The sequence below is a fragment of the Taudactylus pleione genome, unplaced genomic scaffold, assembly GCF_031769625.1.
Source record: "Taudactylus pleione unplaced genomic scaffold, aTauple2 ptg000547l, whole genome shotgun sequence".
Lineage (NCBI taxonomy): Eukaryota > Metazoa > Chordata > Amphibia > Anura > Myobatrachidae > Taudactylus > Taudactylus pleione.
The window spans coordinates 3,009,450-3,027,855 of record NW_028284949.1 but is presented as its reverse complement, the minus strand read 5'-3'; the positions used below and the strand labels follow the sequence as shown (position 1 = coordinate 3,027,855).

At 45.4% G+C, this 18,406-nt stretch overlaps 1 protein-coding gene across 4 annotated transcripts in view; it reads left to right on the top strand.

Moving 5' to 3' along the window:
* The window catches only part of LOC148500779 (uncharacterized), a 29,275-nt gene extending 12,112 nt beyond the window's left edge, over positions 1–17,163 (top strand). For 3 of the 4 annotated variants that reach the window (XM_088451331.1, XM_088451332.1, XM_088451330.1), the window contains exon 8: positions 15,157–17,162. In XM_088451331.1, the coding sequence (XP_088307457.1) occupies positions 15,157–16,928 (1,772 nt within the window). In that variant the 3' untranslated portion in view covers positions 16,929–17,162. Of the gene's footprint in view, positions 1–15,156 lie in introns of all 4 variants that reach the window. The other variant, XM_088451333.1, reaches the window with a different exon arrangement.
* Positions 17,164–18,406: the final 1,243 nt, after the last annotated feature.

The window sequence follows — 18,406 nt, the reverse complement described above, 5'->3', positions numbered from 1 at the left end:
ACAATGTATAGAGTGTATTTCAGGTTAATTTAATGTTATCTTCATTTCAAAAAAACAGTGCTTTTCTTTCAAAAATAAGGACATTTCTAAGTGACCCCAAACTTTTGAACAATAGTATGTATGTATATGTGTGTGTGTGTGTGTGTGTGTGTGTGTGTGTGTGTGTGTGTGTGTGTGTATGTGTGTGTGTGTGTATATATATATATATATATATAATAGAAATAAATATGGATTTTGTAGGAATTTATATAGGTGTGTCTCCTCTAAATCTGGTTGTGTAATAGGTAGCAGTACAGCCTCACCGTTCTGAGGTCTTGGGTTTGATTCTTACAATGGCCCTGATTGTGTTGAGTTTGTATATTCTCCCTGTGCTTGTGCAGGTTTCCACCGGGTACTCTAGTTTCCTCCCACAATCCTAAAATATACTGGTAGGGTCCGTGTCGAACTGGCACATGAAGGGCCCACCGGGGGAATGTAGTGGTAGGAGCCCATGCTTAAGAGGTGTGCTCATCCACTGGAGGGAGTGTGGCCATCCACCACAGATTCTTGGCTAACCAAACTTTGGTGTAGTTTCTGTAGAAGTGAACCAAGCCCCCATGCTGATCACTGGTCCTGCTCCACCAGGTAACTGACAGTCTAATAGAGTAACAATCTATAATTTGAGATCTGGAACCTGACACCTAGAGGAAAAGATTGGGTCCACAGGCAGTGGGGCCCACTGGGGATTTCCCCTGTACTCCAATGGGCAAGTCCAACCCAGGGTAGGGCAACTCCAGACAAAAATCCACCTGTGTGTAGATGTACATGTGGTAAGGAATATAGATTAAAAGCTCCACGGACATGCTGGGCTGCCCCTAACCTCTCAGCTCACTGTGAATACCATGCGCATGCGCACGTAATCTGTTCGCTGGCAGTGAGCGCTACACCGCAACTTTTTTTCCTCCGTGGGACACTGCGGTGCGCGGTTGGGGGAGGCACCCCACACATTCCTACTAGTGATGGCCACCAGACAAATACTGCAGGTGCTATCTGTGCACTAGTTGTAGTTCACTGGAACAGCTTACTTCTGGCTGCTGCGTATAGTTGTTGCAGCTCTTCTTTGCTGATGACTGTGGCTGGTTCCTCCTGACCAATACCTAAGGATTACAGGGAAGATGTATCAAGCCGTGGAGAGAAAAAGTATGATAGGTTGCGCAAAGTAACCAACCAGCTTCTGTCAGTTCATACACTATGCTAGATTAATGAGTCAGTGGCTAATTGGTTGCCCTGGGCAACTACTTCACTTTCTCTCCCCAAGGCTTGATACATCTGCCACTGAGACTGCAGGGAGACTGGCACTGTACAGCCAGAGAGGGGATTATAGTGATAACAATTATCTGTAATTCTTTGAGATACATGGTGGTAAAAGCCAGCCTCTTCCTGATACATCAGATCAGATGGCAAAGGATCTCATACATAAGGAATGGTTATGAATCCCCAGGGTGCAGTTGCTCAATAAGTCACAGGATATAGCAAAATGCTTGCAGTGATATTTATGCTTAGCAAAATACAATAACAGGAGTGCAGGTGTACAGAGTCTGCTGCTAGGATGCACAAAGCAAGGCAATAAAACTTTGCAGATCACAGGAGCTCAGGAATAGAAGACTAGAAACATTAATCCTTAATAGCAGGTTACTTTGATTAATGGCAGAAGTTAAGTTGCTTAGCAGGCTCAGAACACAGAATTTTATGTTAAAAACAAAGGCCAGAAACATTGGAATACATAGGAGCAAAACTGGAACAGGAATCCAGAAATCTTGGCTGAAACATCAGTGGCAGGTTCTAGGCATGGCAAATCAGTACAGGCAGAAAAAAAACATTAATGACCCAGCGGTGAGTTCTGGGCTCATACATATTAAATAGCCAGCTGTCTGGTGTAGTCCATGCTGGTAATTGAGTCTCTAATTCCCTGACAACTGGGCACAGAAAGTGTCCAAATAGCAGCGCCTATGTTAAGAACCAGTAAAGCAGCTCACATAATCATAGGCCTGGCGACCCCTGATGGTAGGGTATCATACTGCAGGGGAACATGGCAAGGCAGAACATAGTGTTCTAACATCATGCCCCCCTCCGGAAGAAGGATTACAGACGCCTTAAGGTCATTTATTTGTATTAGTCTTCTGTGGGATACCATCAGGACAAAATGGATTATCAGAGTGACCAGAACTGCTCAAGCATTCAAGGGAAGAACCTAAGGATGTGTAGTCGGCCCTTAGGTCTATGGGTTGTAGGTATTGTTCCAACCTTGGAGATTGGACAGTGGTCTGCGAGACCAGAATCACTGGACTGGCAGCAGACCTGTCCTGGACATAAGACCTGGAGGGAGGCCTGCACTGGGCACACGACTTGGCAGGCTCAACTCGAGCTAGCAGGACCTTATGTTTAGAGACAAAGGCAGACAGACCCTCTGGTTTAAAAGCATAGGCATTTCGCAAGGCGTTAACCTCTCAGAGCTCGAGAATGGCAGGGGGTACCGTTCGGACCTCTGGCAAGGCGACCGACACCACTCGGACCTCTGGCAAGGTGAATCTCATGCCCGGAGGCAAAGGCATTTAGTTTGGAGGCCAACATGGTGGCACCTCCTCCTTTAACCTGCAAGGCAATTCGGGCACTGCAGCAAACTGGAGGGACAGCACCCTCTTAGGAACTGGCAAGGCTTTAGCCGCCTGCTGGGACAGCAAACTCAGGTCCCCCCGAGGGGGGCTGGACACTCTGGACTCCTCCTGGAATGAAACTGCAAATTGATTTAAAAGTAGATTCTTGTTCAGGTAGCAACTCAGACCTGAAGTGTCCCATATCAATTTTGGGCCTGCGGCAAAGGCACAAGAGCAAAAAGTGTTCAGGCTGGCACAATATAAACACAGTTGATTATATTTGCAAATAGCTTGCTATGCCTCAGTAAGGGGAGCACGAGGACAACTTGAACTTTTTGATACTCCAAGTAACTGTCTGTGCTTTACGCGCTGCTGTGAAACATGGAGCGGAGACCCTCTGAGATAGAAAGCACCTTTTGGGGTACTGGGGTGTAATTTTCTGTCGGCACCTCCGGAATTTCAGTTAATACTGGAAGGGGAAAGAACTCTTAGGAGTGCAGACATCTTCATAAGGAGCAGCAGTATAATGTCCATTTCCAGGGAGTGTAGTAAAACAAAACCACAGGGAGGAATGGCATTACAGAGCGCTCCAGGCAAGTTCTGCAACAAGGGGCTGACTGAGAGAAGCCGAAGTAATGCCCCTCTTACACCGACCCTGCGACCTGAGTTATTGGCGGCTCCACCTGGGTTTGGTTTTGGTGTAAAAGCGCTCCAGTAAAATAACCTAGGTTGTGCCATGCAAATTCAACCTGGGTAGCTTGCAGGGTTTAACACGAGAGTTATCTGCGTTGCATGGCAGAATGAACGGGCTGGCCCTGTTTATCTGACGGTTTAATATGCATAAGCTTCTGATTGGGCCTGTCTGGGGCACAAGTTCTGCTGTAGAGCTTAACGCCAGAGGACACAGGAGCTGTAGCGGCGAGTTCAGTGGCGGAACTCGGGAGACAATTGAGTCATTTGCCGCCAGGCGCCAGCTCTGAAGGGGGCACCTGGCTCCATTGTCTCCCGGAGCTGCATTGTAGAAGGAGCGCCGCTGATCGGCACTCCACCTCCAGTGGCGTAACTACGGAGGGTGCAGGTGGTGTGGCCGCACCCCCTACACTCTCCATTTGCTGGGCGCCCGCTGAGTGTGTTCCAGCGGGCACCCGGCTCCTTCTCTCCCCCCGGCGGTAGCCGGAGGATGGAGCTCACTCCTGAGCTCCGGCTTCCGGGTCCCGCAGTGCACTATGGGAGTGACGTCATGACGTCACTCCCATAGTTCCGAGGAGCGGGCGCCGGGGACGGACGGCAGCAGGCACTGGAGCGGGGTTTAAGGGGTTTGTGTGTGTGCGCGCAGGCACTACAGGGGCGTACTACTGGGGGCATTATGGGGGGGCTTACTACTGGGGGCATTACGGGGGGCTTACTACTGGGGGCACTACAAGGGGTATTACTACTGGGGGCACTACAGCAGCATTACTACTGGGGGCATCCTATGGGGCACTACAGGGGCCTTACTACTGGGGGCACTGCATAGGTGGACCACTACTGGAGGTACTGCATAGGGGGACCACTACTGTGGCATTGTATAAAAGGAACTGCATAGGGGGACAGCGGCAGCTGGGGCTGGCATAGGTACTGGGGGGGGTCGTATATTTTAATTGGGGGGGGGGCACCAACATTTATCTTGCCTCCGGGCACCTGGGATGAAGTTACGCCACTGGGTGAGTTTAAACACAGTCCACAGCGCCATCCAGCCTACACAGAGAGGAGAGAAGCGGCAGTAGAGCCGGGGACACTTGGCGGGCAGCCCTTGGCTTAGCCCCTCCACATCCTATACCCATTTAGGCGTATATCCTTATTCCATGACATTGGAGATGCACTGCCTGTATCCGCAGTTGAGTCCGGCACTCGCATATCACTGTAATGAATAATGGCCAGGTGTCCTAGTCCTTAGGAGTAATGAATCACTCCACAATCCAATCAACAGGGACGGCACTCGGGGCTTTGTATTCCAAAGTGCTGTATTGAAAATATACATATACATCTCCAGTGTCGGCGTTTCGGTGCTAACATGCACCTTTTGTCAAGACAATCATACAATAAAGTAATAAACAACCTACAGCAAATTCATAGCCAACTTACTCCACCTTAAATAGCGAGAGAGTCCAACCACAATGGCACCTCCGGATCCACGCAGCACACACGGTGGGACATCTGATGATGATGTGACGACGTGTCCCAGCAACAATCACCGGGCAGACAGCGTATGATTTCTCTCTACAAAATGCTTAGCCACAGACTGGTCACTTGAACGGCTGGTAATTGCTGTTCTAATGGCCGATCGGTGTACCGCCATGCGTTCCTTAAATGGTCTGGATGTTTTACTGACATAATATAGCCCACATTGACATCTGATAATATGAACAACGAAGCTTGTAGAACAGGTGACAACATGGCATATTGGAATGTGTTTGCCACTGTGTGGATGGTGTAACGAGGGAATGCGGTCAATAACCCGGTGTGCGGGATGCTGGTGCTTAGAATACCGGCACCAGAATCCCGAAACCTGTCAGAATCCCGGTGCTGGCATGCCGAAGGTAAGAAATGGGGTTAGGGTTAGACACTAGAGGGAGGGTTAGGCAATAGAGGGAGGGTTAGGGTTAGGCACTAGAGGGACGGTTAGGTTTAGGGAGGAGGAGGATAGGTTTAGGCCCCGGGGAAGGTTAGAGGTGGGTACAGGGGAAGGGTTAGGATACAGACTGGCATCCCATACCCAACCCTGGAATGAGGTTGGGTCCAAATATCTGCATGCTACGCAGTTGATACATTTGTAACATCCCAGTTTTCTCATTGTTGGTCTCAATTTACAATGGTTAAAGTTAGTGATGTCTGTATGTGTACCACCAAATCCCTGATGTTTCTACCTCCTCGAAAACAAGTCATTGGGGTTTTACCTTTTACAGGACTTTAATTCTTTGTCTGTGGTTACTATCGGCCATAACGCTTTTGTGCCTTTTTGTACAATGGGACTACTCATGGTGAATTCGCTGGTCCAAATGACACAATTTAGTTTCTAGTCACTTGGATTATTATCTTTTTAAGAAAACGTTCTTTCGGTTATCGCAGAACTTTATCCTTATGTTTTCGGAGAATGTTTTCAGGATATCCTCTGTCTGTGAATTTTTGTACCATCTCATCCAACTGGAAAATGAGGGAATCCCTGTCGCTATTGATCTTGGCCACTCTTAACATCTGCGAGTAAGGGAGGCCAGATTTCAGTGCTTCAGGATGGAAGCTGGAATACCATAGTAGGGTTTTATGATCACTTTCTTTTTGAAAAACCGTTGTACGTAACTTATTCTCTCTGCTTATAGTTTTCACATCCAGGTATTCAATGTCATTATAGCTGGTCTTATACGTGAATTTTATTGGTCCTCCCCTCATATTAATTGTATCAATGTAATCCTGCGGGGCCTGTTCGCTCCCAGCCTATAGTAGCTCATTAATATAACGTAAATATAATCTCTGGTTGGTCAAAGAATAGTTTCTGCTCCTGGGCAAACATAAAAATATTTGCATAGCACCCATTGCACAGACGGCCTCTTGCATATACAAAATTCCCATCAAACAAACATTACAATGTAACACCAAGGACGACAATTTAATGATGGAATGCTGGAATCGGGACCCTTGTAATGGGGTTATCATTGATGTACTGCTTGTATCCCTTCAGCTTGGAGGACAGAAGTATACAAACTGTACATCCAAGGTACACAAGGGTGTTATCCGGTATAATTTAGCTCTGTTGCAGTTGTCGCAAGAGTCGTCTCCTTGAGAGATGTTTTCTCCTTAATCACACAATGGCTGTAGGATGATGTCCAGATATTGAGAGAAGGGCTGGCAGATACAGTAGAGCCTCTAGCTGATTAAATTGGCCGGCCTGGTGGTCTAATTGCGTTTTTATGTATTTTCAGGACTATATAACAGCGGTACAATGGTGTGTTCCTGCGTTAGTGCTTTCATGACTGTGATCAAATATTACAAAATGCGGTGTCAGAGGATATTATAACAATCTCCAATTTGAACTTCGCATAATCTCATTCCTGTAGTCAGATGTATTTTGTAATACAATCACCCCGCCTTTATCCGTGGGCGTATGACTATTGTATATCATGTTTGCATTGCGACTTAGACACATTTTGGGCAAAAGAAGACGCCCGGCGCTGGCAAGTTGCACGGGAGCTTGGCGGGTCACTCATGCCGGGCAAGTTGAGGCTACATGTATGAGGCCATTACAATCTCTATTTGGGGTGGCAGTCCCTTACTATGACAGTTGCTCTCCGCCCCATAGATACACCTCTGTATAACATTATTGAATGTTTATTTAAAAAATATTTTTTAAATAAGCTGCAATGTTTTTTTTCATTGCAATTTTTTCAGAGATCTATCATCGGCCTAGAGCCCTGCAGAGCAGGCAGCAGGGAGACAAGCGCTTGCCAGAGACGGCGGTATACTGCAGCGACGGCTTTAAAAAAATACCAATAGCCACCTGGACAGAGGAAGAGGTTCGGAAGCTCCTGACTATAAGGGGAGATGAGAAAATACGGCGCCAGATGACTGGCACCGTTAAAGACTCTATGGTTTACCGGAAAATATCCAAAGTTCTGGCTTCACGGGGGGTACAGAGATCTCAACAACAGGTTGTTAACAAGCTGAAAGCCCTCCGGAAGCAATTCACGAAGATCGTCGACAGTAAGCGCAAAAGTGGTGCCGGCTGCATAGATTGGCCGTTCTATGAGCTCTGCTCTAATGCGTTTGGAAAAACGGCTTTGACAACCCCCGACAACTTGTCCTCCTTTAGCTGTACCTCTTCACAGGCATCTGTCGGAAAAAGCAGCCAGAGCAGCACCCAAGCAACGCGGGACAACACCCGTTTAGGCACATCGGCACCTGTTCCGATTCCAGACGACCCCACTGGCAACAGTGACTTGGAAGGAGCCAGTTACAACAGTGTATCCCCCACCATCCAGGAGATCATGGAGACGCACAGCCCTCAGTCTGGGACGTCGCAGAGCACCCATGCCACTACTTTGCGATCAAATAGTAAGTATAAAAAGTTCAAAATACACACTGTTAAACACTACATTCATTTAAACAAGACATAGACAAGGAACACCTTAAACCAGTAATGGTGCTTCATGTTTTCAGTGGACCTACTTTAACCTTTGTTACAGTGTATTTTCACATACTGAGCCCAAAACACGAGTCACTTTAAAATTAATGCAAAATAGAGACTGACAAAATGGCGGTGTCTGTTGCAGTGTGCAGGTGGGAGAAGTCCACAAACACGTGCGCTAACATTTCTGCAGTGTTTTGCATATGCTCAGTACAGATTGTAATGTTTTGTTTTTTATATCTTCTTCATAGTATTCAGTGTTCCGTCTGGAAAGCGAAAAAGGACCAAAACTGAGGTGGCAGCCAAAACCATCACAACTATCCTTGTGGAGCAGCTTCGTGACATGGACGCTACAATGTCTGCCCAGGAGGATGCACGCCTGGAAAGGTTCTTGCAGGGTGAGCGTGAGATGCAGCAGACCTTCATGTGCCAGCTCACCTCCTTACATGAACGCATGGCAAGAGAGGCACGTGAGAGAGACATTGCCTTCCAGGAACATCAAATGGCGCTCCTAGAGCGCATGTTCACTCGCAATCAAGCGCACCACACACAACCGTCCACCCACCATACCATGGACACGGACCCTAATGCAGCTCCTGCAAACACCGAAAATCCAGGGCTTAGCAAATTACCATAAATTTGCCTTTTTGTTTTAATTAACAAAATGCTGTTTTCAACTTTTGAAATATGTAAAATTGAATTTGGTTTTGAGCTTATTTTTATGCCAGATGTTTATTTTATACTAATTATATACATATTTTTAGGTATGGCTGAAAGAAAGCCGTTGATTGGTTTGTTTGTTTGATGTTTTAATGTATGTCTGCGTGCATACATTAAGTACGTGCAAATACGTACTTAGGGTCTGATTCAGACGCGCTCGCAAGCGGGTCGATGTTTGCCCCTTGCGCATACGCGAGCCCCAGCAAGCGACTGAAGTTCAGTCGCTCCGGGGCTCGCTACAAGACGGGGCGGCTGTCGATGTTGATTGACAGCTCGCCCCGTTTTGTAGGCGGGTAGGGGGGGGGGGGGTTGAGCAAACACAGGCGTTCCCAAAATAATGCCTGGCATTTGTGGGTGGCCCTAATGACATCACTAGTAGACTTCCTGCTCTAATAGAGCAGGAAGTCCACTGGGGCTTGCGGGAGCCGAGACCCTACCACAGGGTCTCATCGCAAGGTCGATGGTCGCAATAATTGCGACTGCCTCCTGGCCGCTCGTTCAAGTTGTGGGTGGTCACCCACAGCTTTGCGAGCGGGCTGGAGGAGGAAAAAAACAATAACGCCCTGATTCAGAGCGAGCGCTCGCTAGCAGCGAGCGGCTCAGAATCAGGCTCTTAATGTATATTCTAATTTTTAGGGTGTACTTTAATTTATATGTATACTAAATGTCTTTGCTAAATAAATTTGCGTTCTTGCTACTGTTCACTTTATGTACAGGGTGCTGATTTGGGAGGCGCCAATATTTAAATTAAAATTGCCCTAAATGTAGATGTGAAGTATTGCTACAGGTACGGCAGCTTCAGTTATGCTATTTTAGGTTTGAAAAATTATAAAATGTCCTCCGCACTGATCAGCACCCTGTACCTGTAGTGACCAGTTATAAGAGAGCTTTTTGTTTTATAAAAAGTTGTTTTGTTTTAAATTTGTATGTGTGCAAGGATTTGATGTTATGCCCACAGCTAGTAGGTGCTGTTTTCATCACCAGTACCACATATTTTTGTCAGGTTTTAAAAAAAAAAAAACCAAAAGATAGATATATATATATATATATATATATATAATATATATATAATAAAATAATTTAGGGGTGAGCGGATTCGGTTCTACTCGGTCCCGTTCGGATTTAAAAACCGAATCTTATTGGGTATCAGCTGTCACGAGTTTTGGATAGCCAATAAGATTCGGTTTTTAAAACCGAACGGAACCGAGTAGAACTGAATCCGCTCACCCCATATATATATATATATATATATATATATATATACTGTTTACAATTGTTTTCAAATTGGCCTAAAAACAGTTTATGAAAAAAAACATTAATGTGTCCTAAATTTATCATTTAAACAAGAACTTTGAAATAAAAAAAAAATTTTGAAGGCAAAAATTGTGTGGTGTTCCTTAACAATAATATTGATGTATTTAAAAAAAAAAAAAAAAAACTGGTTATGCAAGGCCTGACCAAGGTTCACTGTAAATGGGGCCTACCTGGGAATAACTTGGGTCGAAGGTGCAGAGTAATTGGGGTCTGACCCGGATCTTATCCAGGACTAACCCATGTTTAGTGCCCCAGGATTTTGGTGTAAATGGAGTATTACAGACTCTTCAGCATTCTCTGGTTTGTTTGGTGGGTCCTTCTGTTATGAACCACCTGGCTGCAGTTGCTAGTCACCGGATATAACTAAATGCTTGCAGTGATATTTTCTTCACAGTCCATAGGGGACACAGGGACTATGCTGGGGTATAGGCTGGCAGGCGGAGTCTGGGCACCAAACAGTGAATTTCTTCAGAGATGTGCAGTCCAGGCTAGTCCTCTCCTATAGCCAGTCTAGTTTGGTGCCGCAGGAGTGCCCACCTAGAACAAGAGGCCTCATTTTTCTTCAGTTTTATGTACCTTTCATGAGCAGGCAGCGCCGGGCATCCTATAGGACACCTGCCGCTCCACCAACCCCTGGTGGCTGTGTTGGCGACCTCGGCCGGGTCCTCACAGTTGGACACCACAGCGCGGCTGTCACTTCCGGTGTGGAGACCACCGGCGGTGCTGACAAGCAGGGTGGCCGAGTTGCCCGCATCCCCGCTAGACCACCAGGGCACTTGAAGGGATTGGGGTCTGCACGCTGGCAGTATCACTGTATTATAGTGACCGCCAGCAGGACACTGTAGGACCACAAGGTACCAAAGTAAGGATCTCGCACCAGAGACCCGGGGGCTCTACTGGTGGACGCCTTGGCGGTTCGGTGGACTTTCAATCTCATGTACATATTCCCTCAAATCTCACTTCTGTCGAGGGTTCTCCGCAAGTTCAAGTTGGAAGGCGGTACCGTCATTCTGGAGGCTGCCGATTGGCCGCGGAGAGCTTGGTGCGCAGTTCTTCTCAGCATCTCCATCGACGCCCCACTGCGTCTTCCTCTACGGCCGGATCTTCTGTCTCAGGGCCTGTGCTTCCACCCAGATATGACTCGCCTCGCTTTGACGGGGTGGTTCTATAGACATCCGTTTTGAGAGCTAATGGTTTTACGCGGTCAGTCATTCGCACAATGTTGAATGCACGGAAACCTTCCGCCAAAGTTTATTACCGGATTTATTCCAGAGATTTTAACCCCAGATCCTTCCGGCTTTCCCGAGTACTTTCGTTTCTGCAGTCCGGCCTGGTTTTCAGTCTTCGTCTGTCTTCCTTAAAGGTACAGGTTTCTGCACTTTCGGTTCTCTTTCAGAGACAGATTTCCTTGATGCCGGATGTTTTTATTTTCTTTCAGGGTGTTTTCCATGTACAGCCTCCGTTTGTTCCTCCGGTGTCTCTGTGGGACCTGGTGCTTCGGGCTCTTCAGTTGCCTTTGCAATCGGTGGGCCTTTGTTGGCTCACGTGGAAAACTTCTGGCTATTGCTTTGGCTCGGAGAGTGACCTTTTCTGGTCTTTCACTTGGACCGGGCTGTAATTTGGACTCTAGTAGGTTACCTTCCGAAGGCGGTATCCAGATTCCACCTCAATCAGGAGATTGTGCTCCTGGCCTTTCAGTCTCTGTCAGATGAGGCCTCTTTGGATGTTGTAACGGGCCCTCTGCATTTATGTTGATTGTACCAGGGATCTCCAGAAGTCGGATTCCCTTTTCATTCTCTATGGTTTCCACAAGCATGGCTGACCGGCTACAAAGCAGACCGTAGCCAGGTGCCTCCACTTAACCATCCGCCATTCATACGTGGCAGCAGACCTTCCAGCCCCAGCCGTAGTGACTGCTCATTCCATAAGATCGGTTGGTACCTTTTGGGCAACTTGTCGTGGTGCAGAGAAACTTTGCAAGGCGGCCACGTGGTCCTCTGTTCACGGTTATCTGCTTTTATGCATTCGATACCTTCACTTCCGTGGATGCGTCCTTTGGGAGACAGGCACTCAGTGCTGCTCAGGGGCGTCCCCTCCCTTAGGGTGTTTGCTTTGGGACGTCCCCAGTGTAGTCCCTTTGTCCCCTATGGACTGTGCTGAAGAAAAGGAGACTTATGTCTTACCTGTTAAGTCCTTTTCTTCAAACTACTTAGGGGACACAGGGTGCCCACCCTGATGCACCTGACTGGTGGGGTTTCTCCTTGTTTTCTGGTTTCCCTTTCTCTTCGGGTGTTTGTGTCTGTGTGCCTGCCTTCCTTCTCCTCCTTCCCGCTCCTGCCTTAGGCTTGCTAACTTGACTGGCTATGCTGGGGGTGGGGTATAGGGGAGGAAGAGCCTGGGCTTCACCTCTCTCTGAAGAAATTAACTGTTTGGTGCCCGGACTTCACCTGCCAGCCTATACCCCAGTGTAGTTCCTGTGTCCCCTATTGAGTTCGAAGAAAATAACTTAACAGGTAAGACATAAATCTCCTTTTTTCTTGGCAAAATACAATAATGGGAGTGCAGGTACACAAACTCTAATGGTAGAATGCACAAAGCAACGCAACAAAACTTGGCAGATCACAGGAGCTCATAGAAATATAAGACTAGAAACATGAATACTTAACAGCAGGAGGCTGACTTGATGAATGGCAGAAGTTCATTTGCTAAGCAGACTCAGAACACAGTCCTGAAACATCGGAGTGCATAGGAGCAAAACAGGAACAGGAATTCAGAAATCTTGGCTCAAACATCAGTGGCAGGTTCTAGGCATAGCATATCAGAACAGGCAAAAAAAACATCAATAATCCAGCCATGAATGCTGGGCTCATACAGATTAAATAGCCAGCTGTCAGGTGTAGTTCATTCTGGTAATTGAGTCATTACCTGACACCTGGGCACAGAAGCATGTCCAAAGAGAAGCACCTCTGGTTAAGGACCAGTACTGCAGCTGACATAACCCGAGGCCTAGTGACCCCTGGTGGTAAGGTATCTTACTGCAGGGGAACATGGCAAAGTAGAACAGAAACTCTTCTAACAGGAATGGTCACAGGTAAAAACTCTAATTTTAAAAGGCTGCAATGCAGGTATAGACTAATTTTAAAAGGCTGGAATGCATCTATCCATTTAGTGATGAAGATATACAAAAATAGATTTCTGTCCATAAGACAGATGCTACAACTAGAATTTCTCTAGAACAGTGATTCCCAACCTCGGTCCTCAAGGCACACTAACAGTCCTGGTTTTAGTGATATCCGTGCTTGAACACAGGTGGTTAAATCAAAATAACTAAGGTTCTAATTAAGTCACCTGTGCTTAAGTGTTGCTATCCTTATAAATATTGACTGATAGTGTGCCTTGAGGACTGTGGTTCGGAATCCCTGCTCTAGGAGATGGGTGTTAGGGAATACCATAGATAGAAAGATGGAAAGTTCTTTTAAAAATGTTCATCTTTCAGCATGAGCCACTTTGATGTTACGTGTTATAATGGCCTCAGCGATTAGAGCCCTGAGCTTATACAGATGCCCAGGTAAAAGTAAATGGGCAATACCTGTTAAGGGAGGAAATCATGCATAGAGGGTAAAATCTCCAATGGCGTCCATAGAAGAGGCTAGAAGAGCCCTCTGCTTGCAGCTCTGGGCAGCAAGACAATCCGTCAAAACAAATTGCCTAACAGTGGTTCTCAAGTAAGCCCAACAGGTCATGTCTTCATGATTGCCAGAGAGGCAGCAGAAGTAAAGCTATCATCGTAGAGGTAGTGAAGCTGATGTCTTGGGCAGAAGAAAATTTGTCACTTTCAGTGTTCCATGTAGCAGGCAGGGAAAGTCGGTAGAAGGCTATCTGTTTTAGGGGGGCGGGATCTACATTCGGACGTCTTCCAAATACTGATGTAAATATTCCGGTTTCCTCAAGTACTCCTTGTGGCAACAAACTAGAATCCAAAAGTACCCAAATTCTTTTCTTGGCAAAAAGTTCCAGGGACAGTGGAGGTGAATGTATTAACAGTCTGACGAATAGAACTAGTGAGTGTAGCAACAGTCTCACGTACTTCAGGGAGTGGGGGTAGCAACAGCCTCACAGACGTATCAGCCAGTCTGTGTCTTCCTTGTATTCTTTTCCTACATCCTAAGAAAGAGAACATAGAGGTAATAAAAATCATTTTGGCCATTGCCTCAGTGGTTCCTGGTATATGGGGAGATTATTCAGGAAGAACCATGGCCTCAGCCCCCTCCATCCAGATATGTTACTCCAGTTTCCAGTCTTTTCACCCAATTACAGAGCTACATATAATGGCATGAAAATTAAGGAGCTGCTCAGAGATAGAAAAATATCTGAGTCTATAATGTGAAGGTTTTCAGTAGTACTGTATATTGCACGTTGTGATATAGATTTATTACATAGCGTAAATCTAACCATAGCAACTGAATCAGTGACAGGCTTGGCACTTGTATCTTGAGCGTATGTAAAGCTAGGCGGCGTGCTTTCTTTATTACAGTATTGGCCTCCGAATAATTACCCGTTCACTTCCAGACAGTGAGGAGGATTCGCCCCTCTATTAGCTCCTTTGTGGAACCTCAGTCTAGTTCATGCTTAATGCTCTGTTAGATGCCCCAATTATAGCAGAGGCTCTGACACTGAAGAGTAGTAATCCTGGGGGCAGTTACTGCCAGAAGCATTGAAGAATAACCTGCACTTAGGTGCTGATCCTGAGTGAGATGTTGCAGTGCCCCATGTGTGCATCTTATGCACTACCCTGGTGTACGTCCAAATGTGCAAGGACTGAGATTCCCACTGTAGACGCTTACATACCGCTTGGTGCTTTAGACTCCACCATCGGTCGCACAATCAAAACTTGCATCAGCCCCACGTCACATGCAGATTCTCTGTCATTATGGTCTCCAATGTGAACGATTATGTATAGAGTTTGCAACCACTTCAGTGCCAATGCCTATAACATTCTCATAAAGTGGACCATCTACATGTGTCCACCTACCAATGTCCCAATCACCTTCCAGGGATACCCAATATACTTTCAAGACATACCGGAGACCGTGCACCTCATTCGCAACTGTTATCTTGTGCTTTCAGCTTTGCATTTATGTATAGATCATGCCTAATTCTAAAGCTCATTTCATCTCTGTTAAACCAACATAAGCTTTCAATGTGGCAAATTAAACTTCAGCTCAAACGTCCTAGTTCTTATAATAATCATGTAAAGACTTATAAATATAGCGATTAATTAAATTTCTTACGGGAAATATCCATATTTCCATACATCTATTTTATTCCCAGCAGATGGACGCAAAAACAGGAATGTCATGGAAGGACATCTCTGTTTCTCTCCAGATGGTGAAATAAAAGATGACGAATTTGGACAAGATTCTCTGGGAGTGAAACCTGTTACCCCAATTATACAGCCAGTACCTCAGGCTGCAGCGATTTCTTCTGCTCCCTCTAATCCTGAGGAATATTCCTATAACTGTGATATTGATACATCTAATACAGAATTTAGAGCAGATAAAATATTTCACTGTCCTATAGATTCCAGATGTTTTACACAGGACACAAAGGTTATTACCCACCAGCCAACTAAGATAGGTCAAATACCCTTTCCATGTTCTGAGTGTGGGAAATGTTTTATGCGCAAATCAGGTCTGGTTAAACATCAGAGAGCTCACACAGGGGAGAAGCCGTTTTCTTGTCCTCAGTGTGGGAAATTTTTTACACACACATCCGTTCTGGCTATTCATCAGAGAACTCACACAGGGGACAAGCCGTTTTCTTGTCCTCAGTGTGGGAAATGTTTTACACACAAATCTGCTCTGGCTACACATGAGAGAACTCACACGGGGGAGAAGCCATTTTCCTGCTCTCAGTGTGGTAAATGTTTTACACACAAATCTGTTCTGGTTACACATGAGAGAACTCACACAGGGGAGAAGCCATTTTCCTGTTGTGAATGTGGGAAATGTTTTATACATAAATCGGCTCTTGCTAGACATAAAAGAATCCACACAGGTGTGAAGCCATTCTCCTGTTCTGAGTGTGGAAAATGTTTTATGCACAAATCTGTTCTGGTTAGACATCACAGCACGCACACGGGTGAGAAGCCATTTTCTTGTTCTGAGTGCGGGAAATGGTTTTTACAGAAGTCAGATCTTTTTAAACATCAGAGAACTCACACAGGTGAAAAATTGTTTCCATGTTCTGAGTGTGGGAATTGTTTCACTGAGAAATCAAAACTTATCATACATCAGAGACTTCATACAGGAGAGAAACCATTTTCATGTTCTGAGTGTGGGAAAAGTTTTATGCGCAGATCAGAACTGGTTACTCATCAGCGCCATCACACAGGCGAGAAACCATTCTCCTGTACCCAGTGTGAGAAATATTTTACTCAAAAATCGGCTCTTGTTAGACACCAGAGACTTCATATAGGTGACAAACCATTTACATGCTCTGAGTGCGGGAAATGTTTTGCACAGCAGTCAGCTCTTGCTTCACATCAGAGATTTCACACGGGTGAGAAGCCATTTTCATGTTCAGAGTGTGGGAAATGTTTTACACAGCAATCAAATCTTGCTACACATCAGAAAACTCACATAGGTGAGAAGCCATTTTCTTGCTCTGAGTGTGGTAAATGTTTTGCTTATAAATCAGCTCTTGTTACACACAACATAATTCACACAGGTGAGAAACCATTTTCCTGTTTGGAGTGTGGAATATGTTTTACACAGAGAACATATCTTGTTGCACATCAGAGATTTCACACCGGTGAAAAACCAATTTCATGCTCTGAGTGTGGGAAATGTTTTACACAGAAATCCAGCCTTGTTGCACATCAGAAAACTCACACCGGTGTGAAGCCATTTTCTTGTTCTGAGTGTGGGAAATGTTTTACACAGAAATCTAATCTTGTTACACATCAGAGGAGTCACACAGGTGTGAAGCCATTTTCTTGTTCTGAGTGTGGGAAATGTTTTGGACATAAATCCACACTTGTTACACACAAGAGACTTCACACAGGTGAGAACCCACTTTCTTGTTCTCAATCTGGGAAATGACACGTTATTCTGACACGTACAGAGGTGAAACTTTTGTGATTTTACATGAATTATATTTTATCTGAAGAATAAATTGTATTACTCATAGTATATTCTCTGAAGCTGATCTGTAACATTTATTTTTTGTGTTAATGATGTTGCTTGTGTTTTGTGTTCGTATTGTATTACTGATCTAATTATATTTTTGAGGTTTTGTTGTTTTTCTTATAATAAATTTTTTTAAGATATGTTCTCATGTAGGGGATGGGAAGGAAAGTTACTTTGTTATCATGCATAGAAGGTTATGTAATAAGATTACCCAAAAGGTTTAAAATAGTGTTGGTAGACACAACAGTGCTCAATTCGTTAATTGGGTGTAATCATTACCAAACCAATGGCTGATTCAAGATGACAGCTGATGTGTTTTTCTGCTCCAAAATCTGCAGGTTCATCAGAGGAAGATGAGGCATTAATCTACAATTATTCTATTAATATAGTAGTGTATATTAAGTACTCTACTACCATACCATCAGCTGAGTAACTGGATCCAATTTACAATTAACACTACTGTAACACAAAAATTGTGTTTTCATGTACAATGTAGCACAAGCATATTTGCTATTACACTGAAATGCCAAAACTCATGGGATAAATGTCTAGAAACTCATCGTGGCATTAATTCAACAAGTGGACAGAAGACCTCTGGAGCGATGTTGACTAATGCCATCTGGATAGCTTCCCACAGCTCCCTGATATTTATAGGTGCAGGACCTTGGGTGCATATTGAACTCTCCACCACATCCCCTCAATGCTCGAACGAGTTCATGTCGGGTGAACGGGGTGGCCACATCATGTGTCTGAACTCTCCAGAATGCTCCTCGAACCAATTCTGGACAAGTTGGGACTGATGACACAGTGCATTATCCTGCTGTAATATTCCATTGTGGGGGTACATGACGCCAAGAGAGCCGCTGTGTACGGTGTCATAGTGTTAACAGAGGCACTTGGGTGGGTCTTCTGTTCCCATATCCCTTGGAAGCTAAAAAACACTGCACTTACCTGCTGGATATGTGTCTGGTGCCTTCTGCATTGAATAGAGTTGATTTGAGTCAGTGTCGCTTGTCTATTACCATACAATTCTGACCAGGTGCCACTGGTCTAAGTACCCATGGTCGGCCACTGTGTTGTCCATGGTGGGTGGTATTGCCTTCTATGAGGCATTACAGATACACACGTGACATAGATCGAAGAATTTTGAATGTCCCATCCTTCAGGCACTGCCTCATTTGAACTCCCGATAGTTCACGTCGCCTTGTCATGAGCAGCCTAGCCGGTGTCCAACCTGACTCATGAGATTCAGATCACAATTGATGCAGGGCAGGGCATTTCCAAGATGCTACAGTGCGGTGATGCAACCTACCATGACTTTGGGAACTTCAGTGTATGTTAACATGGGGGTATCCATAGGAGCCGATGATCCTTCCCAATCCCCCTGTTGT